General features: G+C 40.7%; 2 protein-coding genes across 4 annotated transcripts; both read right to left on the bottom strand.

The window, feature by feature from the left end:
• Nucleotides 1-175: 175 nt before the first annotated feature.
• On the bottom strand, nucleotides 176-8,833 carry ykt6 (YKT6 v-SNARE homolog (S. cerevisiae)). Of its 3 annotated transcripts, none has more exons than XM_053645120.1 (8): nucleotides 8,510-8,833; nucleotides 7,691-7,807; nucleotides 6,410-6,492; nucleotides 5,321-5,421; nucleotides 4,512-4,616; nucleotides 3,473-3,538; nucleotides 2,865-2,966; nucleotides 176-1,950 (listed from the first exon to the last, which is right to left on the bottom strand). In XM_053645120.1, the coding sequence occupies exons 2-8, from the start codon at nucleotides 7,792-7,794 to the stop codon at nucleotides 1,915-1,917; spliced, it is 597 nt and encodes a 198-aa protein (XP_053501095.1). In that variant the 5' UTR covers nucleotides 7,795-7,807; nucleotides 8,510-8,833; the 3' UTR covers nucleotides 176-1,914. The 3 variants fall into 3 exon arrangements, with proteins under 3 accessions (XP_053501095.1, XP_053501097.1, XP_053501096.1); XM_053645122.1 differs by having other exon boundaries at nucleotides 8,757-8,830; XM_053645121.1 differs by lacking the exon at nucleotides 8,510-8,833 and adding an exon at nucleotides 8,031-8,442.
• Nucleotides 8,834-9,970: 1,137 nt separating this feature from the next.
• On the bottom strand, nucleotides 9,971-22,907 carry aebp1a (AE binding protein 1a). Its single transcript, XM_053645921.1, has 19 exons — nucleotides 21,924-22,907; nucleotides 19,886-20,200; nucleotides 18,921-19,007; nucleotides 18,729-18,815; nucleotides 18,401-18,460; nucleotides 18,205-18,264; nucleotides 17,852-17,929; nucleotides 17,118-17,227; nucleotides 15,607-15,746; nucleotides 14,308-14,392; nucleotides 14,021-14,165; nucleotides 13,861-13,940; nucleotides 13,572-13,695; nucleotides 12,846-13,042; nucleotides 12,582-12,755; nucleotides 11,366-11,732; nucleotides 11,080-11,219; nucleotides 10,878-10,977; nucleotides 9,971-10,684 (listed from the first exon to the last, which is right to left on the bottom strand). Exons 1-19 carry the CDS (start codon nucleotides 22,186-22,188, stop codon nucleotides 10,098-10,100), a joined length of 3,201 nt encoding a protein of 1,066 aa, XP_053501896.1. The 5' UTR covers nucleotides 22,189-22,907; the 3' UTR covers nucleotides 9,971-10,097.
• Nucleotides 22,908-24,242: the final 1,335 nt, after the last annotated feature.

The raw sequence follows: 24,242 nt of genomic DNA on the forward strand, positions 1-24,242 counted from the left end.
AAGCCTTCTGCTCTCACTTACTAAAACTAAATTCTTTGCTTTATTTGATTGTATTTTTGTAATATTTGATGTTTTCTAGTTTAAAACACAATGATTTCCACTAACCATCATTTCGGTTTTCAATGCTTACTTCACTGTTCTTACTGAATCCCAAAAAATTTCACAACTGCACAGATTCAGCAACGTGATGTTATTTCATTTCCACAGATCGAAAATAACTTTCCCACTCAATACAACTGCAGTGTTAATTATACTTTTATACAATGAGTACATTAAGATGGGAATAAGATTAAAAATAAACTACAGTACAAAGCAGATTAACTGTGCATCTGAACTGAAGAGGGAAAAATGTTACAGCATATAATACCTAATATTACCAAACGTTGCCTATAAACACTTTCAACGTACATGTCATTGGAGTATATTTTGCCAAGTTAGTTTTATACACAACTACACAAGACATGGTGCCGGTCAGCCTTAAATTAAGACTGAATGAGCTGCAGGGATTTGGCAATTACCAAAAAAAGGCACCTCAGAAGGTCCTCCAGAGCAGCTTGTGGTATTCTTGACAAGGAAACACACCTTGATTTATACAATACAACCCTTACATTGCGTAGGGACACACACAAGCCACACCGATTGAGCAACAACGCTGCAGAAAGTAAAACACCATCAGATCACAAAAACATGGTTTTTAGGGTTTTTTTTCCTTCTTACGCCATGGAATCACAAGAATGTTCACAAAATAAACCCAAACATCAACCACACGCACTGCACTCCGGATATTTGATATTAAACCTTTCTCTGATGTACGTAAACACAGAGTGGAGTTTTAGGAACCTTAAAGGTCCTAAATGACACACGTTTCAGGACGTGGCGAATTTAATATACCTGATATGGGGATTAAATAGTTTTATAACTTCAGCTTGTGCCAAAAGTAAAGAAAGGAATCGAAACGTTATAGAGATGGAGTATCTGATGTGATTCTAGACTCAACACTGATTGTAGAATATTTAAAAGTATAGACATTTCACATTTATTAGTTCTGTCCGAATATAAGAGAACAGGACACCGTATATATTGTTATGAAATGTCATTCAAGGGTAAGGGACTGATTTCAGAGGAGACCACACTCGAGGTTTGACTATTAATAAAGAAACAAACACCACTACCTAAAGCGTAATCACTACCTTCAACACTTAAGTGCTTATCCAAATAAAACTGGGAATGTGAAAATATAACTAAATATATATTTTTTATTAAGCGCTTATTAAAATTGTACAAAGAACAACGGATGTAAGCAAAGTAAAAGCCAGTCTGACATAATGCACTCAATTTATTTCACAATTTGAAAATAATGTAAAGTACACAAACTATAAGACATTAACGTTGAAACCTGGTGATCACCCATGATCACTGCACTCTCCAGTATTAAAAGATAAGAAAATGTCAAACTACTTTTTTTTTTTAAATTTTCATTATAACCCATCGTTTGAAATGTTCATTATTAAGGCTAACAGTTTAACTGAACGCACAGCTACTTAAAAGTAAGGCACAATGGAGACTTTATGTCTTAACCTTCTCTTTGCGCTGTGCATTTTCCATCCTAAACCCTGCGGACACCAGGCCCTGAGCGGACGGTCTCAGAACGTGGAAGAAAAAGCCAACCCTCTAACAGTGCAGTTAAGTGTGGTGTAGTCTGGGAAATCAGTCCCTCTAACCCATCTGAGAGGGAAAGAAAACAAACATCAGGGATTCTCTCTCTATCCTCAACACTCATTATAAGGTCTCTGGAACTGCTGTGTCTGCTCTGTGTCTGAGTCCAGGTCGATGGAGAGGGACAGAGAGAATTAAGAGAGAGGACAGTGATAAAGAAAAGGTGGTCCAGGAGTCTGATCCGTCACGACGTGTTCATCACATCACCTCACAGCAAGAGTTCTGTTTCCGTGCCTGACAGAGACACAATACAAACACATACAAGGTTGGTGCACCAAGATTAACTTTCGTTATACCACAGCGCCGTTAAATTCTTAAATCCGATTAGTCAGAAGGTGCTGATTAATTGTCTATAACAACAGCACAGCTCGACCATAGTTCACTATATATGCTCGTTCGAATAAGTTACATTTTACATAGTAATAACTTGCACAGACACTCGTATGGAAGAAGTTTTCCGAATATCTACACAGTGAAGCATGGTGGTGGAGGCATGAAGACAGATTTTGCACTTCTTGCATTTTTATTTAAAAAAAAAAAAAAAATAGAAACGAATAAAAATTATGACGTTCTTTAATAAACAATAAATCGTTAGCAACGCCAGACTGTTGTGCTGTAAAAGCAATAAATGTCAGGATGTGCTGTTCTGGGGAAACCGTACTACAGCTTGGTTGAATTCTCGAATACGATTGGTCAGGAGGCGCAAATTATTTTTGTATTACGAACAGTAAGTTTATATTAAATGTGATCGTTCTAATGCGTTACTGTTACTATGGTAACAGCTCATACACAGGGACTTGTATGGCAGAGGCTCCATATAATCCAATAAAGCTAATAATAAAGGGATTAAATAAAACTTTGTTGACTTTTGTCGGGAGACAGAAGAGGAGAAGCTATTCATCAAGTCTATAACAGAAGCGACAACAGGAACAAACTTGTCTCGTGGATGTTCACCACCATTTGATTTTTTAAATTCCATCTTTGATTATTTTCCTACACGGGCACGCCCTTTCGTTGTCTATTCCTTACTTGTTTGTTCACTTAAAAACATACTGTAATATATAACATGATCGTATAATTCCACACGTTTTAATCGCTACGAAGAAGGAGGACAGCATTTGCCGCCGTACTGTACTCATTATACTAACCGTTTTGTAAAAGGCTTTTGATTGGTTTCCCAGGTGCTCTGATTTCTGTACCAAATCATCCAGCTTTTCTCCTCTTTCCAGAAGTGACTCCATTGTGTTGTGCTGCAGAAAACAGCAGAAAAAACACCAACATCAAATTCCATGTTCGCAATCAGCCAATCTGTAGTTAAAATGTATTACGAACACCAAAAATACTGTGGTGCTAGGGGGAAAAATAAGTCCTAGTATATAACAAACTGTTTATATGATATTTCTTGTAATGTAAGGTCAGAATATAATCGCAAAAATACTCGTGTGAATATAATATCATTAGACAGATTATTTTTCATTCCATTAAACCAGCAAATCTCAGAGCTAACCACAGAAAACAGGGATGTTTTGTTGAAATGATTGAAGAAAAAAAAAAAGATTATCTGATGGTATGGACTATCAGTGCTGAACTAAGGAAGCAGGTGGAAATAATTGGGCGGGGCTTAAAAACTGAAACCATTTCTACAGGAACAAGCATTCTCACGCTCGCTTTACAACACTGATCTGACAATCAATATACAACAAACCTTTTAATCATTATGACTATCGAGTTGCTCATGTGACGACATTTTACTTACCAGAATGATTTTGGTTTCATCCAGTTCAGCTTGCACTTTGGTCATGGCATCGGCTTCACGCGGGTTCTGTGGAAATAACAACAGGTTTACGAACAGTTTGTTCTTCTGAATGACTTGTAAATAAATCAGGCAAAATTCATTCATGTGGAGAAATGAAACGGTTATTTATAAATGATGCAACTTGTCTTCGCATCGTTTATGTTATTTTGGTTACGTTATGTTTTTGGTGTGTGATTATAAACATCCTAAACTCCAGCAGTGGTTTTCAAAGTCTGTGAAGCATAGTCAGGGTCCAGGATTTAGTTTTTGCTACAGTGGTGGAAATCAAAACCTATCATCATTACCAAAGCATATTGGTTTTTTTTTTTTTAGTTATTAGTTTGTTTGGCTAATCACTTGAACTAAATTGGTTTAATTCATGTATGTAATGTGTTCCGTGGAAAGTTCAGGAATAACAGGAATTTTTAAATAATCTCTGTGGCTATAATAAGAGCCAGAAAATAATTGTACGCCTTGAAATTTGCCATATATTTGAATAGGTAGATTATGTTCATTAAATCTAGTCTGTATGGAGAGGCTCAGTGGAACTTGTGGAATTACAGTTAAAGGGATCTCTGCCTGGAAAAAAGTTTGAGAACCCCATCTTTAATGATAAAAACCTGCTGTTGGTTTCCTAACCGTCTTCTTACTTCACACAATCTAAATGTAGGGCTGTGTGTGTGTGATGATCATCACAGAGTCAGTCTGCAGGTAGATGCACACATTAAATCTGTTAGTTTTTTGTACTTAAAAGGTTCACTTTTCTAAACCAAACCTGTTACGGGGAAATATTTTTGCTTGGCTTTGACGCCTGCTCAGTGTTTTCAGATTTGCAGTTTGATTCACTTTTTTTTTTTTAAGTGACTCTTGGTACCAGTAGATAAATAAGATTACAGAAAAATTATTCTCCGTGATGCAACAGCACCACTGTGATCATCTCCACTATACTGAGTTCACTCATATATATATTCTGGCTTTAATGCTTATGAAAGCATCTCACCTGATACTTGGCCAGGTAGCTGTCTAAGGCGGTGTACTGAACAGTAGTCGGTGAGCCTGAGGGCCAGTCTATGCTGTCCACTTGCCGGGAGAATTCCTCCAACACCTGCAACAGAGGCAAACCGAATTTAAAAACAGATGCTGTGAAACAGCCCGAGCTGCTTTACCACACTATACATGGTAAATCCTCACAGCTGACTGGTTTAGGGCTCATTCTGAACAACATTCTGCAGTGTTTTCTGAAAGGGAGGCAGTTCAGACAAGGCTGAGAACAGAAACGTCTTTGTACCTCGTGAAGACGAACCACGCCTACAAAATATGCATATTATGTGTATCCTATCACATAACCGAGCCGCCGCTGGGCTTTCCTTTAAATTGTCAGCAGTCTGTAGATCATTCCGCTGACGTGGTGATGAAGTATACAAAGCATACAATTCCTGCAAGGTGACTTTGAAGGCTGTGAGATTCTTATCCACTGACGCACAACACCATTTGTTTAAACAGGCAACAACGAGAACACTTTTAGCTTTTATTTTCCATTTACTACAGTTTTCAGCGACTGCGTGCCAGTGGGCGGGGCCAATGGTGCAAAGATGTAAAAGTAAGTGTCGATGTCTTGCTGTTGGGGCAGTCATATGCAAACGTATTTGCCCGTGTGACGTCACAAATCCTGCAACGTCCAAACAAGCCGTTTTTGGAGCTTGGTTAAAAGCATGACCCCCTTTAAGAGAAGAAACACTAAACAAAACTGTCTCGACAATTAAAGACTAAGAAAGTTTGGAAATCATTGTTGTAACCATACAAGCGCACCTTATCAAGCAAAGTGAAGCAGACTCTGGAGGGGTACTCGTTGTCTGCGATCACGACTCCACCGAGACAGTCGTTCCGGACGTACACGTGACACAGGTATTCTGTGAAGTAAGAATATCATTTTTACACAATGGCTATAGCACACGTCTTTCTTTCTGCATGGCATTTTTGTTCGTATAAAATAAGCAGTGGAAATAAAGGTGACATTGATTAAGTAAGGACTTAAACATGACGAGGCATGCTGCTTTAGGAAAATAGACAATGGTACAAGAGATGCATTGTCATCAATCAAAAGTTGATTATTCTTCTATACCAGCATGTCCCAAAGTGGTTTATACCTTTTTTTACCACAGCAATTTGCCAAAGCTAGCAAGAATAGTTACGTTTAAAGTTGTGGAATATCTGTGAAACAAGTCATCACCTTAATGTAGTGGTTCTCAACCAGGGGAGAGATCTGAAGGGGGCGCAAATTGTTCAAGAAAAAACCCACAGACAGGGCATCATTTGGGAACTCTGTATTTTATTGCTTTTCATTCATTCATTATTATTTAATCTGTTCTTGTTGTTAGAAATATCTCGTTATTAATTATAAGCCTAATTGACAGCTGGAGTTTATTTCTAAAATCATCTGTGCTGTGGATCAAACTGTACTATGTTGCTGTGCTTAATTCAGTTATACCCAACATCATCCAAATCTCAGTCAAGGCACTTGAAATGCCGGTCACATCAGCATCGACTGAGGAGGAAATCGTGGCCTTAAATCTAAAAGAGGAAACACTTCTGACAGCACATTCTGATTAATCAATATGGGTACAAAAGAAAACTGCATTAGGCAGTAAATCACAGAGAAACCAGTGGACTGAGTGGTAGGCAACGGCAGCTGGACAGATTCGGTCCTTGGCTGAAGATAAACATCAGCTGGCCAATTTGTTGTTCTTATTAATGTGACCCTTCAGCCCAGTCGTTTCCCTTCCAGCTGGAGCGAGCGTAATGACTGGTTTGGAACAGCTTCATCCGCAAAAAAACACAGGCACAAACCAGCGTAACGCTTCATCTTCATCCAGCAAACTCACTACTCACGATACGAACCTTGTTCTTTGACGGACGCGCGGCTTCCTAATCCGGTGCGCTCGACTATCAGGCTGCTGGTGAACGTCATGAACTCTTGTACACTGAAAGATAAGATTTAGGGACATGATTCAAGATACACTACCTGTCAAAAGTTTAGCACACTCATGCTTTATTTTTATTTTAATTCTTTGACCTGATCATAATTACTTCAGCTGAACACCATTAATCATGTTTCCATAGAAATATATGTATGTGGTTTACAAATCATGCATTATTAGCTAGACCACTTTTACACGGGGAGGTGGAGTAATGTCGTCATTACAGGAGCATCTTGGGGACTTTCATCATGGCCGGTCATCTTTTCACAAACTACGCACACGCACGCAGTGAGAGTACGCCACCCCTCACCCTTCCGTCCATCCCTTCCGTCCTTCCGTCCTTCCGTCCATCCCTCCCTCCCTCCCTCCCTCACTCCCTCCCTCACTCCCTCCCTCCCTCACTCCCTCCCTCACTCCATCTGTCCCTCCCTCCCTCCCTCCCTCACTCACTCACTCACAGCCACAGATGTCTGTGGCATCATCGGGATGGGAACTTTCAGTCTCCAGATGATCACACTAACACTTTCCTGTTGCGCAACTCGGGCAATTAGCGGCAATAATTAAAGAACATTTCATTTAAAAAAATGTTTTTAAAAAAGGGAGCGAGCCAACACAAACCCATAAATTAAGACAAACAAAATGAGTCATTTAATTATGACAAAAGAAACGCTGCCGTATAAATGGAGAACGGGCCGGTCGGTCTCCGTACAGCTGTAAAATAACGCCTCAGATGATGGTGAATTTACTGCGAGAATAGCGTTCGCTCTGTGCACTCGACCTTTTATGGAGTTTTGTGGGCGTCGCAACATGAAAATCAGCTGTCTCAAGAGCGCGCTTCGAAGTACACACATGAGCAGAAAGAAAAATCTAAACTGTTCGGTCCGGCTTACGCGTTTAACCTTTTTTAACGCACGGCTTCAATAAAAGATTGATAAATGATTCCCAATACGTATAAAAGGATTATACGTGATACATTACAGTCATGTGATCAAGCACAAAACCGTCTGTATTAAAAAGGTAATGAGGTGTAGGTGTATTATTTGTGGGATTTTTAGAATCATGAAATTGGGGAAGACTCGTCTTATCCCGTCTGAAAAGTCAACACAGAAGAAAATTCAATGGGGAAAAACGGTGGTAGAATGGGCTAAAATGTCCTAACTGAAACCCTGGCCTACGTACAGGCAAGAGATCAGGTACCTACCTGGATCTCTGAAAAAAACTGTACGGAGACAAATCGTAGGCTGCTTTGAGAAGGTTGGCCTTGTTCGAGCCTTTGTACAACACACACAAACTGTAGAGCTTCATGGTTCTTATTCAGCTTGGGTTATCAGCAGACATGGAAAACACACACACACACACACACACACACACACACACAGAGAGAGAGAAAGAGAGAGAGATAAACATCAACATGACACTGACAGAACCTCTCTCATATAAGCACACTGACCACGTGACCCTCACTATAACTGCATAATAATAATAATAATAATATTTATATTACAATCATTTTACTCAATTAGTTAGTTACAGAATTACACCTGTGACCGTGCTGTAGTTTTAAATACTTTCGGTAAAAGACTAATTTCAGGTAGGTTACTGGGTGGCGCTTCCTCAGTAACTCCAGCTAGGTTCCTCAAGAACAGAATTATCTAGCATTATTAGCATAGCCGGGTGTGTTATTTGTCTCCACCCGTATTCAGATAAAATTCCAGGGCTCGGATTGGCTCCTGTTATCCCGCCTCCCTCACTGTGATTGGCTAATAATGCGTCCTCGCGGTCAGGCTCTCACTTGAACAGTGTCAATCCTAATTTCAGCCAATCCGGGCTGAGGAGGCGGGGCGTGTCGTAATACTGGTAGACGTGTCACTTAAATATTTCACAGCGTTAGCAAGTTAGCCAAAAATATATATATATAAAAAATCATAATAAAAAAAATCCAACACAAGGCAACAGATTAACTATTATTTTCACAACAAGAGCAACAGACTACGCGTTATACAGACGTTTAAACTCTTACCCGTTAGGTTTGTTGCTGGGAAAATGAAAGCTAACTTGATTAAGCTAATTCCAAACAGACTGCCAACAACCTGTGAAGCCGCTAGCTCCCGAGGCTAGCCGGGATCCTAACTGTATTAATCCTAGGTTTTAATATATTACAATGACCCCGTCACTGAAAAGTGTGGAAAAGCATAATTTTAAAAATGTATATCTATATAAACACAACTGTAATCGATTCGCAGCGGCGTTACCGATAATAAACGTACTAGATAATCGTTTGTGAAACTTCGCCGCTAACTGGTTGAGAAGTCTCGGTTTAGGAAAGGCTGCGTTACAATTGGCCTTGGTACTTCTTATATTTGCCCACTTCAAAATATAAGAAATAACGACGTCACACCCTATGTAGTGCACTAGATGTGAAATAAGAAGTTATTTGGGAGCCGGCCACTGGAAAAAAAAATACGACAGCGCTGGAGAGCATTACAAAATAAAAGTAGTGAGACAGAATCTGATATAAAAGCTAAGAAATATCTGTAGAGCAGATATTTAAAAATTCCATTATTAGGCGCAAATATTATTCTAATATTGGTTTATTATTTAAATATGTACAATAATATCCTGCTATTTATTTATTTTTAACTATGGCGTTATTATTATTATTATTATTAGTGATGCTTGAAAAGCACTACTATTGTTATTCGGCATACTTATTATTATTATTATTATTATTATTATTATTATTATTATTACACTTTTTTTCGGCGCGTAACTAGTCCCGCACCGTTTGTCTGAAATCGACGGGTGAGGTGTCAAATCGATCGGCTTATTGAGGAGAGGTGTGCTATGACTTTTATAAGCGATCGGAATTCCGGAATTCCGGAATTCCCGCTACGGAAGCTCAAAGTCGGAAATTTCCCATAGACTTGCATTGAGTTTCGAAAGTATTGGCACTCTAAAGAGAAAACTCTAAAAGTTTTGCCTCCGTACACATTCGGCTCTAAAATGTATTGGCACCCGATCTGTTCGGCTCTCAGAAGTATTTTCACCTTATCTGGCCGGCTGTCAAAAGTATTGGCACCCCGCACGGCCAGCTCTCAAAAGTACTGGTGCCCTTGACGGTCGGCTCTAACAAGTATTGGCGCACCACACGGCCAGCTCTAACGATGCTATTATTATTATTATTATTATTATTATTCCTAAACTTTCCACTCACAGAACACATCCAGGGTCCAAGTTGACTTTATGTATCTGCCTATTTGTTTTTGAGTTATTAAAGTTTTGATTCAATTCAATTAATTCAAATAGGCTTATATTTATTTGAACTTAATTATGAATATAACTTTGATGATAGTTTTATTTTTTTTTTAAATATTTTAAAAAATCATTTAAACAGCTCAGTATGCCTTACGATAGTCTTTCTATTTTATTTCTTTCTGAATAACACTGCAGACCATGATGTAATCTGGGTGTTTTTATTATAAAAACATGTGACAATACAAAACACTTTTGTAAGTTGAACACACGGTGATTTATATAGGTTTTGTTCAATCTCATTAGAACAATATCCAAAAGCGTTTACCCAACTCTGTTCCACAGCGTGAATGTGCTCAGTAATCATCTATTCTATACTCAAAGGTGTAGTCTCGTGTTGGTTCTGTCTCCGGGAGCTCAAGCTCGACGGGATCCACTACATCTGTGCTGTCTGTCATAAACCATGAGTCGAACCAAGAGTCAGTGGTCTCTGTTATCAGCTCTGTGGTGGTGGTGGGAAATGGAGTGGTGGTGGTGGTGGTGGTGGTGGTAGTGGTGGTGGTGGTAGTGGTGGTGGGGGTGGGCGCTACATTGGTGGTCATGTTGCCTCTCAGCCTCTGCATCCGCAGCCTACGCAGACGCATCAGACGCAGACGGCGCAGTCGTTCCCTTCCTCCCGCAACAGGGTTGTTTTTATTCGGACCAGCATTGCTTCTGCTTCCAGCCTGGGTCCTGGTGGCCACCTGAACTGGTTTATTCCCACTCTGGGCCATGATCTCTCTAATCCGGGCCCAGTTAGACTTGGTTAATGTGAAGCTGCATCGCGACGCACCTGCCTCGTAGCCTACCATGCACAAGCGAGTCTGAGATGAATAGCCATCGGCTCTCGCAGTTACACGATACTCGCCTGGGTGTAGAAGACGCCAGTAATCACCTGTAGAAGCTTGAGGGCAGGGAAGACAAGAGCTAAAGTTAAAGACAAGATGCGAGACTGAAAATATAACATTTCCAATCCTGGTCCTGCAGTAGCTATCCCCATCCTGCGGGGCAGGGGTACCACGGGACCAAGAACTGGAACTACGTGTATACTCTGATCACGACACAGGCCTCCGTTTCTATACAGCAAATTTCGATACCTGTTTTGACGTCATGCCTGATCCCCTCCACCGATATCGTAGCATTTGCAAGTGCATTCCCGTCAGTGTCCTTTACCACACCTTTGATGCCACGGTTCACCTAGTTGATGACATGAATGATGGCATTACATTTGTGGCCAGCTCATACTTTATTTGCCCTCAGGGCTCTCAACTTCGACACTTAAAAGTTCAAAGTCCTTACCTGCTCCATGAAAGCAAGCAAGGCTTCTCGGTTGTTCTCCCACTCCAAAGGCAGCTCGCTTTCATGCGGAAACTTGTCGCATCCCAGGAAGATGGATATCTCAAAGCAGTTTGTGTGAAGGTAACTGAAATCGTTCATGCCTATGGGAATGCAGAGTGAAAATGTGAAATCTGGTGCATAAAATAACTAAATACGGACAGAAATGGCTTTGGTTTGGTTTTGGTAGCCATACTTTACACTAGTGGGACCCTTACGTTTAAGTGATGACATATTATTTCTCACTCACTGCCTACAACAGGTTTCCAGCTAGCACGATTAATGATGCCCTGGCCGCCTGTGATATCATCGGTGTGACACGAGCCGTGCCGCGTCTCCGTCATGGTGAGGTGGCTGTGAGCGTAGGTCATGGCCAGCCAGCGGAACATGTTCTCGTCCGGAGTCTCGCGCAGCGCACCTTCGTTTTGCCTCTGGATCCGCGCCCACGTCTCTTCATTCATGTTGTAGTTTGGCCGCCCACCTGTGCCGGTGGCCTGGGGTGGCCGCTGCATGTCAAATGGGTATGTCACAATATTCGCACCGCCCTGCAGGTTTGCTCCCAGAACGAAGGGTGTTCGCTGCATCCAGGAGATGATGGCTTTTGTCTCGGCAGCCACCTGCGAATAGGGATACGACGTGATGATGGTAGATGTTTATTAGGATCCAAAATGTTCTCATGATTTGTACCACTGGTCACTAATGCAGTATTCCTCGCAAGTACATTGTTATAAATTATACCACAGCGTTGTCGAATTCTCCAATCTGACTGGAAAGAAGGTGTGGATTCATTTTCTATTATATATGAGTTTATATGAACGCGCTCGTGCTGGGATCGTTTCTACAGTAAGAGCTAATTCACAGAGATTTGTATCGTAACACTCCAAATAATCCAAGCCTAATAATAAACAGATTAAAATGTGCCTTTAATTTATTATATTATTTTAGTTTATTTAACATTCATGGAAGGAGTCTCCAGTGTCAGCAGGTTTTCCCCCGATGAGAAAGTCTTCAGGACAGAAAACTTGTGCTTTCTGGTTTCTCTGTAAAATGACCAGCTGCATGTTTTTTTTTTTGTTTTTTTTTTGTCTTTTTCATTTCAAGTGAGATAAAAAAAAAAGAGAGGCTGGTGCCAGAAAAACTGTTTATAGTTGCTAGAACGTAAGTGGAAAAAAGATGATGGGCGTTCCACAAGATTTAATGTAATAATGCACTGATATAAAAGTATTACTCGTTGTTCTTTAATTAATAAAAAAGGGGGTCAGGAGAAAGGTACCTGTATTAAAAGACTGTAACTGCAGTGCAAGTATTAAATGAATTAACATTAATACAATAATTCTATAATACAGAATTCATAATTACTTATTATCATAGCAAGTAAATTATTGTACCAGTATACTGTCAAACCGGAAATAAAGCCCAAGAAGAAACCTCAAAATATAGTCATGAAGTGCTTTGCTTGTGCTTACCGAGCCATTCAGGAAGTTCTCGGGTATGGGGATGTGGTGGTTTGGCACAACGCGGGGAACCCAGCCCCTTTCTTCTGCACCCCACAAGATGCTATTGAGGTCAGGAAAGTTCTGGAAAATATCGTAACCTTCCTGGGTCCAGTGTCCCAATGCCCAGTTTCCCATTTCTGAGCCCTAATGCAAAACAATAATTATGGAAACAAATGAATTACAGAGGATGTTACCCATGGTAATGTGGGTTAATAAAGTGGGAACCTGCCATACCATTTCATAAGCCAGCTCGTATGCATCTGGATTGAGAGAGGGCACTAAATGGATGCGCACTCCCTCCACCAGGCGTCGCACTCGAGGATTGTCGTCGTTGTACTCCTTGCAGAGGAACTGCATGAGCAGTAGTAGGAGCTCTCTGCCTAGAACTTCATTCCCATGCAGACCTGCAGTGTACCGGAATTCTGGCTCGCCTGAAATATAGACGGGAAGAGCCAAGCATTTACCATACTTCATATTTTGTATATATTTGGGTCAATGTGTGTCGCCCTCTTTAGCACATATAGTGTAATTATATATGAAAGGTGCTACGGAAAGGTGACGAATGAAAGGAAATTAAACAGAACCGTCATTACAAATCAATTCTTCTGACTGATCACCTTTATTCTACGATAAACAGACGAATTCTATCCTGATGGGAGTGGTCTCTAACAGGATGACTCTGCCCCATCGACATGGCACAGGGGCTCACTGAATGGTTTTATGAGTTAAAAATGGTGGAAATCATATGCTATGACCTTATGCTCAACTCAACTAAACACCTGTGTGAGATTTGGTGCCAGACAGCGCTCACCTCTAGCATCAAAACATCAAATCTATGCCAAGGCGTAATGAAGCTGTTCTGGCGCCTCATAGTGGCGTAACTCCTTACTAAGGCACATTCTTTATTTGTTATTTCCTTTAATTTCTCACCCATCTGTGTATAAACAGAATGGATTGGACCTGTCTCATGCTCTCCTGGATTGTCTGAGATCTCCATTGCATACATCTTCAGCCCTTGAGAGCTCTTGCCAACGTTGTAGATTCTAGTGATGTTAGGGCACTCTTCATTTATCACTTTCATCATCTGCATAAAAAAAAGAACAATGGGAAGTTGGATTGCAAACAAGCAAAGAAGCAAAGATCAACAAGAGGCAAAGCAGAGCACTGCACATGTTTAAACAGGAGGACTGCCCTTTAACTTTAACAATCCGGTACTTTGCATTATGAAAATGGGGCACATTGGCCTCACCTGCCTCATCTCCTTGTAGTTGTGATGCCTGTAATCCAAGTCATCGGTGGGCGTGACGTCATTCTCCGTCGGGTAACTATCTGTTCAAAACAAGCTTGTTTATATGCACAGTCCTTAAAGCAAATGAAAAAGTGACTTTCATCCTTAGCTAAGTGCTTACTAGGCAATGGGCAGGCAAGCACCTCCAGCCTCATGCACAGACTGCCGTTCCAGCTCTGGGGTAATATTCGGATATATCGTGCAACCACAGGCTGGGAGAACTCGGTCTTCACTGGAGTGTCTTTGTCAACGTTGCCATAGAAGAGCTAGAGGGTCAAATTCATAATGAATGAATAAAGCCTGGCTTTAGTATCATACCAATGAAACACAAGGCGTTGCTTAATTATTACATAATGTGCATTATCAATCACTTGAGGTTAAAAAAGAAAAGAAAGGAACTCTGATCACCCATTCAGCATAGCCATCGTGAAGCACCGTCCATTCGCGAGTGTCATTACTGAAGGCTACAAAATACGACGAAACGAAGTCGTCACTGCAAGGACAAATGTCATTTGGTTAGAAAGCTGGCTTATTTCTCACTGTATCGTCCTGTAATTCCTAAACAACCTAGAGCTGTAGATATCTGATCAGCCATAACATTAACACCACTGACAGGTGAAGTGAATAACATTGATTATCTTGTTACAATGGCCCCTGTCAAGGGGTTGGATATATTAGGCAGCAGTCAGTTCTCAAAGTTGACGTGTTGGAAGCAGGAAAAATGGGCAAGCGTAAGGATCTGAATGACTTTGACAAGGGCCAAAGTGTGATGGCTAGACGTCTGGGTCAGAGCATCTCCAAAACAGCAGTGGGGTGTTCCCAGTATGCAGTGGTTAGTACCTGGTTAGTAGGTCCAAGGAAGCTAACCGGTGAACCAGCCCATGGCTCAGTGACGCGCATGGGGAGCGAAGGCTACGCCATCTGATCCAATCCCACGAAGAGCTACTGTAGCAAAAATGGCTGAAAAAGTTAATGCTGGCTATAGTAGAATGGTGTCAGGTTGCTGCATATGGGGCTGCATAACTGCAGACCAACCAGAGTGCTCATGCTGACCCCTGTCCACTGCTAAAAGCACCTACAATGGGCACGTGAGCATCAGAACTGAAGAAGAAGGCGGCCTGGTCTGATGAATCATGTTTTCTTGGGAAAAACGCATTATAGGAAGAAGACAAGCTGGCGGAGGGAGTGTGATGCTCTGGGTATTGCTCTGCTGGGAAACTTTGGGTCCTGGTGTTCATGTGGATGTTACTTTGACACGTACCACCTACCTAAACATTGCTGCAGAACAAGTACACTTCTTCATGGTAACGATATTCACTAATGGCAGTGGCCTCTTTCAGCAGAGTTCAAGGTGTTGACTTGGCCTCCAAATTCCGATCCATGGAGGCCCCACCTCGCAGCTTACAGGACTTAAAGGATCTGCTGCTAACATTTTGGTGTTAGATACCACAGCACACCTTCAGAGGTCTTGTGGAGTCCGTGCCTCGACGTGTCAGAGCTGTTTTGGTGGCACAAGGTGGACCTACACAGTATTAGGCAGGTGGTTTGAATGTTTTGGCTGTTATGGTGTATGTTTCAGAACAGCTCTACTAGCAGGATTTAGATGATTGTCAAAATGGCTCAAATATTCTAACACATGTCCATTTGGCTTAACATTCAAAATGGACCTAACGATTAGGAATATTTAAAAACTTTAAAGATCCTTACTGTTTTTCAGAGTCCCTGCCCTGAGTGATGACCCCGGTGTACTCCACGTCTCGCTGTGCGTCCAGCTGAAACCAATGTTCCTTCTCCTCGCTGTCCGCACACCAGGCCCCTCCATAAACATCTTCCTCGTCATCTGAAGCCTGAATAAGCAGACCAAAGTAGATCAAGCTTTATTTTAATCCTGTAAAACATCTGGATCATATTAAGTCATTACTGACATAAACATCACTAATGACATAAATAAAGCAATATAGAGTTTCATTTTTATTAAAAACTGAATGATGAACTCTCAGCCATTCAGTCAAATTACAGTCAATTAGTTTCATGAAATGTATTGGTCCCTTTACTGATTTCCTCTATACATTGCAAAGACCCCAAAAAGGGGTGTTGATATCTACTATAAAATTATAACAATTTATTGTTTTATTTAATTATTCAACACCAGCTGGTCCTGCATGAAAAAGGTTTCTAATTTAATCACCCTAATTAAAAGATTATTAGAGTCAGCTGATTGAACAAAGACACATCCATTCAAACCTGATTTATTGTTTGAATGGGTGTCATTTCAGCACAACTGGTTATTAATTGTAAAAGAACCCAGGAAATATACCGTAAGTAAGGAATAACATAACGGGGCATGCCGTTATAGGACATTAATCAATGATGGATTAGTGATGCTTTTACCGCCTATAGCAGTACAGTGTTCTATTCCTGTTATAACACAAGAAATTACCAATGATTGCATTTGTTTTATTTATGAAAGAAAGACACATTATACTTTCCATTAATTTATAACTACAAGTTAGTTTCTGTTATCCCTTCTGTTATAGCAGCTCTAAACAGTTTCTCCTTCACATTCCCTTGAAGATAAAAAGACAGAAAATGCTGCCAACAAACTACAAAAGCAGTGTCTTCCATCCTTAAATTTTTCTCTGACTGTTACAAAGCGCAGATACTGCAGAATCCTTCCAATTAATGTTAAATAAATAATGTTAAATAAAACCTGTCCTTACAGAAAACTTCCCCATATCTACAATTATATGTTATATACCGTCTATTATTAGATGTATATTATGTGAATCGTCTGCCAAACAAGTCCCTGTGTATGTGTTGTTACTATACAAATTATACCGTATTAGAATGAGCGCATTATTATAAACCTGCAGTTTGGCTTGTGTTTGGAATTACTGTCCGAGCTGCTGTTGATGAATCTACGCCTTATGACCAATCCGATTGGAGAATTCAAGATCACTGTAGTATTTGCCCACTCTGATTTCATCCATCAATCCATTTTCCTTGCACAGGGTCATGGGGAGCCGGGCTCCACGTACCCAGGGTACAGGCAGGATTCGAGCTCCCAACCCCGGAGATGAGAGGCAGGCATGCTAACCACTAAACCACCATGCACACCCACCCCCTTCCCCCACCATCTTATAGTTTGTCTGAAAAATATGTGAGAAATAGAGCCTATACTTTTTCAGAGCACAATACAGCAGGATTGGTGTCAGCACCTGCATATTCAAACGGCCTCTCTGGGCAGCAAATCCATGATGGGACGTCGAGGAGGACAAGATTTGGTCATCCTCTACGCGATGCGACTCCATGCCCATTGGAGGACAGTCTGCGATGAGACAACACTGTTTTCAGTTAAACTTTTTACTGGAATTACGGGACCATTACTGGAATAAAAAGTGTGCATGGTTGTTACTTTAAGCAATGTCATGCATTTTCAGGCTTGTGCCTGCACATTTGAATGAGTAACACAAGTCCACCCTTGACTAACCCCACTTAAACATCTAAGGCATACTTTTTGCTCATGGTCATAAAAGCCCTGTCACTGTTTGTGTAGGATGAGAAATGACTGATCGCTCTGACTAACTGATTCCACCACAGAATGAGAGAGGCCTTTTGGGACGAGAAGCTCATTTGAACTGAGAACAGGATGGAGCGTGAGCCAACAGAAACGCTGGCTCGTTCTTAAAACACCCAACACTGGGACTCACTCAGGGCCTGCAGGCCTCGCTCCAGCTGGACATGAAACAGACTGCGGGGGAAGTCAAGCTAAGAACCGACATTTATTGCAGTTTGCACAAGTACTATAACTAAGACCATTTAAAAACAAATGCATATGTGACTAGTGTGTTTGCAGACATGTAAATTCTGCATCATATACAGTTTTGATTTATTAGTGGCACTGTCCGGTCTAGACATTATTACATAAACAGTGTGTTCTGGAAAGACTTACTTTTTGGTTCGACATAAACAGGAGTTTGCTTTCTTCTCTCTTCCTCCTCCTCCTCCCATTTTTTCCTGAGTTTTTCAGCTGTTTTGGGAGGATTATTGGAGTTTAATATTTAATGTAAGCTTCATATGTGCATATATTCAAATCAAACAAACAGGCATAAGTTAAATAAAAGTCAGAGGTTAAATAAGTACTTGCTATTTGTGTTAAAAACACCATTAATCACAGGGAGCCACATGATTAAAACTATTGCACTCCGTTGCATAATTCTTACATCACAACACACAGACCACCAATAAGCCAAATGAAATGTTATTACAAAAGAGATAAATAAATAAATAAATAACTATTTAGACCCTTTTCCTCCTTCTCTTTCCGCTTTTTTTCCATCTCCTCCTCCAGCTTCTTTGCTGCCACTGATTACAGAGAGAGAGAGAGAGAGAGAGAGAAAGCAAGACTGAACCAAACATACTGCATACAATGATGCTTTAAATATTTAAATGTAAATATTCTAACCATACAAAAGAACTGAAGTAAATGGTGTAAACGTACAGTCAGAATAATCGTATTCTTCATACCACGCAGGTACAAATGGTGTGGATGTGGTCTCCTCTACACACACAAACACACGCACACACACACACACACACACACACACACACACACACACAGAACCACACAAATTGACAAAAATTACACACAGCTCATAAATTGATTCTGTTTTGACTCTAATTGTCTGATCACATAAGTTTCTAATTACAGCATGCAACCGTAATTGTAATTATGTCTCAAACTTTTTTGAAGGTTTGGGGGTTTTCCTACACGAGGTATCTCAGCCCACACCATGCCACTTAGCATACAGTAATTATCTTTGGATTACCCGGAATGGGTAAATATATGCTGGGATCCTCAGTGATGGGGTTAGCCTCCTTGACTTTAGGCGGGAGATCAGGCTCTGTAACTTCATCTATCAGGAAAATAAAAGATATAAAAAGTTTAACTGTGCTCCTAGTCCTCGTTTAATTAATACTGGTTTACACCCACACATAAATACACACACACAAAAACATACATCTGGCATCCCAGTAATCGGGGTCATGCTCTTTCGGGATTTTGGTAATAGAAGTCGGCTTTGGATATTCTTTCTTGGGGGGAAGATCTGTGAGCGAAAATTAAGAAAAGGACAAAAGAAAATCCATTATTAGTCAAATATCATGTCAGGAACATCTTGACATGAACAACATGTACCAAGGCATTGGACAAGCTTACTTATTTGCATATATGTCTTCTTTTGAGGACATTTGAATTTTGGTAAATTTTATAATACAACAAAAGATTTCAACTGAATGTTTAAATGCAGCCGTGTGTAAGAATGTATTAAAGTCTGAAACCAACAGGTAGAAGAAGCAAAAAGACATCAGGAGACGATTTTTGACATGCACATCAGATTATCTGCTGATGTCTAAAGGTGCAACATTTTGAACTTTTGTGGAGCCAAGTGCAACAGCAACAACAATACATGTAACTGTATGAAGAAGCGAGGCTGGGGCTGATGTCTTTCTAGCCCACATTGGGACCCCCCCCCCCCCCCAAAAAAAAAAAGCACACATAGACATCAAAGTACAAATTACACAAAAGGACAGGTGACAGAACTGTCCATTTCGTGGCTTTTGGTTTGAATGAAAGGGTTAGAACTTTTCCATTTATGGTGTTTGGTATTCAGAGGAAGCCAGTAGAGCTTTACAGATCAGAAATCACAAAGGCCCACATCATACTTACTACTGATGATAGTAAGTTTAGATAGAGATAGATCTTGTGATATAACGCTTTTCTCAATAATAGTTTTAGTTTATTGATAGATATTTGATTTTTCCCATCTAATATCAACACCAGCCAACCCTGGTTAGAAAATATACTGCAGAGAATATAAACATGTGAACATGACCATATTATTATTTCATAACCCCAAGTTTAGGAAGTGTGAAAATGACATGACATGTGAACAGAATGACATCATGCATTTTGGCCAATACGTACATTTGTCCAATCCAAATTCTGTGTGAATTTTCTTCTCATCCTCCAGGGTTGGTTTCTTGGACGAAGAGCTGGCCTTCTCATTTTCTTCATACTTTGGGGTGGCCTTCACTACCTTGGGCTTCTTGGTAGGTTTTGGGGGTTTGGGTTTCTTGGTAGGTTTTGGTGGTTTGGGCTTTTTGGTTGGCTTTGGTGGTTTGGGTTTTTTGGTTGGTTTAGGCTTCTTTGTTGGTTTCGGAGGCTTGGGCGCCTTGGTGGGCTTGGGGGCTTTTGGCTTCTTTGCTTTGGCCTCCTTCTCTGCTGCTTTCTTCGCCTTATCTTGTGCAGAAGAAAGGGAAAATATGAAATAGTGGGCACCAAATCAAAAACAATAGAGACAGGACATAAATTACAGAGAAATTCAAAGGCCCCTTTTCAGTTCCCTGTCTGTGGAAAACTATACAAAAGCTATATTTTTCTTGACATCCAACCTATAAAGAAATTTAATCGCATACCATATAAAACTTTCACAGTCTTAAAGTAATAGTTTAGCCATACATGTATAGGTCAAACTGGAATTATATTATCATCTAAATCACTTACAATTTTCCCTTCAAACCTCGGGCTGCAGCTTTTTGTCCATTTTTATAGATAACACTGTCATACAGTGTTCTGCATGGTTTCATGTAGTGTTCATGATGCTAAATGAGTAGCTTTAAGCTTCCTTAACTTGTTAGCTACATTATCCTTCTAGTCCCAGTGTAGAGCTAAAGAAACAACCAAGCATGTCTTGACTGCATACACACTTGCCGGAACACCTGCTCATTCACACAATTATTTAATCAGCCAATCATGTGACAGCAAGTCAATGCATAAAATCATGCAAATACAGGTCAAGAGCTTCAGTTAATGCTTACATCAAACATCAGAATGGGGAAAAAGTGTGAGCTCAGTGTCTTTAACTGTGGCATGGTTATTCCTGACAGATGGGCTGGTTTGAGGGTTTTAGAAACTGCTGATCTCCTGGAACTTTCACACACAGTCTCTAGAGCTTACACAGAATGGTACCTAACAACATCCATGAGTGGCAGTTTTGAGAAAACAGAAGAAAATGGTTAGGCTGGTTTGAACCAGCCTGTGTAATGTACAGGAAGGCTACTGTAACTCAAATAACCACACTTTACAATCAAGATGAACTGAAAAGTAACCTCAGAATGAAAAACACTTCGAACCGTGAGGCTACAACAGCAGAAGACCACATTGCTTTCCACTCCTGTCAGCCAAGAACAGGAATCTGAGGCTACATTGGGCACAGACTTAGCAGACATTTTCCAATCTTCAACTGGCCAGTTTCTACTGGCTAGAGTACAGGTGTTCCCAATTAAGTGGTTGAAGTTTTGCCATTCAGATAGAATTTAAGAGTCTTACAGCTAATAAACAGCTGTCAGACAATGATAGCAGCAAATGAATTGAAATGGTCTTAAATTGAATCCAGACCACAGACATAAATCTCATGCTTGTCTGCACATAATCGAGTAAGCATTTCCCCCCCCTTTTATATTTTTTTTGACTGTTCTTCAATTTTCAGTCCTTTTTAGCCTAAAAGATTCACACATGAGAAATTTAAGACAGATAGTTGTGACCTTAATCCAAACCAAACGTTAGGCTTGTTTCTCTTCCTGCCTATGTAGCTAAAAACAAACCCTGCACATCATTCTTTTATTAGCAAAATGGAGTAAAGGAGGTGTGCTTGGATGGGGAGAATTATCTCCATGTTTCACTTGGCTATGCCGCCATCTGTGATTACCATTTACTCCTTCACTACTGCCTAACTGTAATCTTTTTTCCCTTCACTACCCGCACAGCACTGTCTTTCTGGGAAATATGTATTGTGCCAGTAAACTGAATGGTTTTATTTTGCTGACGAATGTGTGCCAGATCTGTCACTGTGACAAAACACAGTGAAATTAATCGTATCATCATTTGACAAGGAAATCCTCCTACAAGCTTAAACGTGCACACATGCTTTACCACTGAATAATCTGATGCTGATGTTATTTACCTGCTAGGACCTCTTCAGGTGTCTTTTTACTGCCCGGCTTGTCATTTTTACCCTCTACATCTGCACTCGGTTCGTCCAACTGAGTGTCTTCTGACTGTAATTCTTTTCTCTGCTGCTCAGCAGTGGCTGCTTGTCTTCTGAGACCTTTGGTGGTCTTCCCGGGCCTGATGATGCCATCTGCGTCCACGTTGTCAAAGCATGTTAAAGTCCAGCAGAGTGCAAACAAGGTGAGACAGATTGTAACCTTCGACCTCTGCATCTTCATTCAAGATTCTAATTGTGCAGCGGAATGGAGAATAATGGATGGTGGAGATCCAGACTTGCTGTCACAGAAGAATGCGCCAAGGCACCAAAGTGGAGAATGTTTTACCCAAGGAGTGTGTTGGTTTTCCTTAAACAAGCAGGATGGTCTTTGAAAATGGTCCTCCAAATCATAAGACAACACACTAATCCAAACCAGAGGAAGAATCAATGAGACCGACAGTGAAATCAGATGTAGAGCTGGAGTCTTGTCGTTCTTGCTTTCTCGCACTGAACTATTCCTCCAGCTGAATTCTTCCGACAGCCCCCTCTGAGTGTGTGTGGGAAGTCTTGAGGAAAAAAGAATTGCTGTCTGAGGAGGGTACTGGAAGGAGGGCTTGAGGAAGGGGGAGGGTGTGTGGCTGCAAAAAAACAAAACAAAAAAAAAAAACGTCTTCAGAGTAAAGACAAATGATTACAAACGTCTTGAGTTAAATGGATTTAATAAAACCCAGAAGTGTTTCAGCTGCTACTTCAACCCCAATGACACACGTACTTTCTCTTAGTCAAGTCTTCTCTACTGTGTTGGTAAACAAGAAATTGTTCATTTTTATTAAGTGAGAATTAGTCGCTTGTTTCCATGCTGGATGTTTTTTTTCCACCATCCACCCCCACTGACCATAGTGTCTTAAATTCCAAGCACTCTTTCTGCTCACAGAAAACCTCAAGCAGTTAAAATTCCCACATAACACAACAGAGAGAAATAGGCCCATTTATTTGCAATAGAGTACAGAGAACTAGAAAGTGGACTTTAATTTTTCAGATGAGGTTAAAGCAGTGACAACTGGTCACGATATCGAAAGGACCTTTCGATATTGAAAGGTCACTTCTCAGTAACTTGGGGTTGAGCCACGGCATGTAGGCAAAAACCTAGTATGCATAAACAAAGGAACACAATCATGCCATGTCTCTTCTGAAAAGTAAGCATGGTAAACTGAGGAACTGCCTTTGCCACTAGCTCTTCCTTTTAAGCCACACAAATGTTCTTCTGTTTTTCCACTCAACTATTTTCCATGCCACTTATCCTACACAGGGTTGTGGGGGAGCCTGGAACTTATCTTGGGGCACAAGGCGAGGGACACCCTGGATGGGGTGCCAACCCATCACAGGACACAATCGCACACACATTCACACAGTACAGACAATTCGGAAATGCCTACATCAGCCTACCATGCATGTCTTTGGACTGGGGGAGGAAACTGGAGTACCTGGAGGAAACCCCAGAAGCATGGGGAGAACAAGCAAGCTCTGTGCACACAAGGTGGAGGCGGGATTCGAAGCCCCAACCCCAGAGGTGCTTATAGTTTACTATAGTTACTTATATATTACTTATAGTTGCTTATAGCGAGTTAGTTTTTTCCTTCAAAGGCATTTTGAAAAATCAGTGATTGAGAAAGTTATCCAACCCGTAGACTGAAAATGATCAACTGGGTGAATCTACAGTCTGGACTAGAAAGAAATCAGCCCCATACTTGATTACATACTTTTTTAAAATTATGACTGTTGGTGGTGGTGGTGTTGTTTGTCTTGGTTTCACAAAACTAATGAATAACCCACATTAAGCCATTATTTTTATGTAACGTCAAGGAAAGGAAGCGCTTAGCCCTACTAGCCCCTTTCTACCAGCCGGCCCTGGACTGCTGCGTACTACATGCATACTACAGCAGTCACTGCACAACAGAACATTACACTCTAGTTGAATCATTCCAGACACTTGAGATGCTCATCTGGTTTGGTTAAGAAGAGCGCACAGTCATCCAGTTCCTAATAAAAAGCTGCTTTAAAACATTACGTGACATGCCAGTCACATGTATAGCAGATGTTAGAATCCGACCAGGTTCTTTTGAGATACGGGTCCAGGTTTTAACGGTATTATTAATCCTTCCGTGGTCCTTTAAACATAGTGGTTCCCAGCAGACAACGCAGATAGCGTGTGTTAGTGTTTTTATATTCAGAGAAGTTAGTTGGCCAAATCTATTATGTAATTCAAGACGGAGCCAGTCATCCTGTCTGCTGAGA

The sequence above is a fragment of the Ictalurus furcatus genome, chromosome 16 (assembly GCF_023375685.1).
Source record: "Ictalurus furcatus strain D&B chromosome 16, Billie_1.0, whole genome shotgun sequence".
Lineage (NCBI taxonomy): Eukaryota > Metazoa > Chordata > Actinopteri > Siluriformes > Ictaluridae > Ictalurus > Ictalurus furcatus.

Coding starts and splice junctions, on each gene's coding strand:
- aebp1a (XM_053645921.1), bottom strand. CDS start 22,188: ATGAAGATGCAGAGGTCGAAGGTTACAATCTGTCTCACCTTGTTTGCA. Junction 14,393..15,606: donor GGCAGGGACTCTGAAAAACA/GTAAGGATCTTT, acceptor TTGTCCTTGCAG/TGACGACTTCGTTTCGTCGT. Junction 11,220..11,365: donor CTGGAAACCTGTTGTAGGCA/GTGAGTGAGAAA, acceptor GCATTCCCATAG/GCATGAACGATTTCAGTTAC.
- ykt6 (XM_053645120.1), bottom strand. CDS start 7,794: ATGAAGCTCTACAGTTTGTGTGTGTTGTACAAAGGCTCGAACAAGGCC. Junction 6,493..7,690: donor AGTTTTTTTCAGAGATCCAG/GTAGGTACCTGA, acceptor CTTATCTTTCAG/TGTACAAGAGTTCATGACGT. Junction 1,951..2,864: donor CAAAAGCCTTTTACAAAACG/GTTAGTATAATG, acceptor TGTCTCTGTCAG/GCACGGAAACAGAACTCTTG.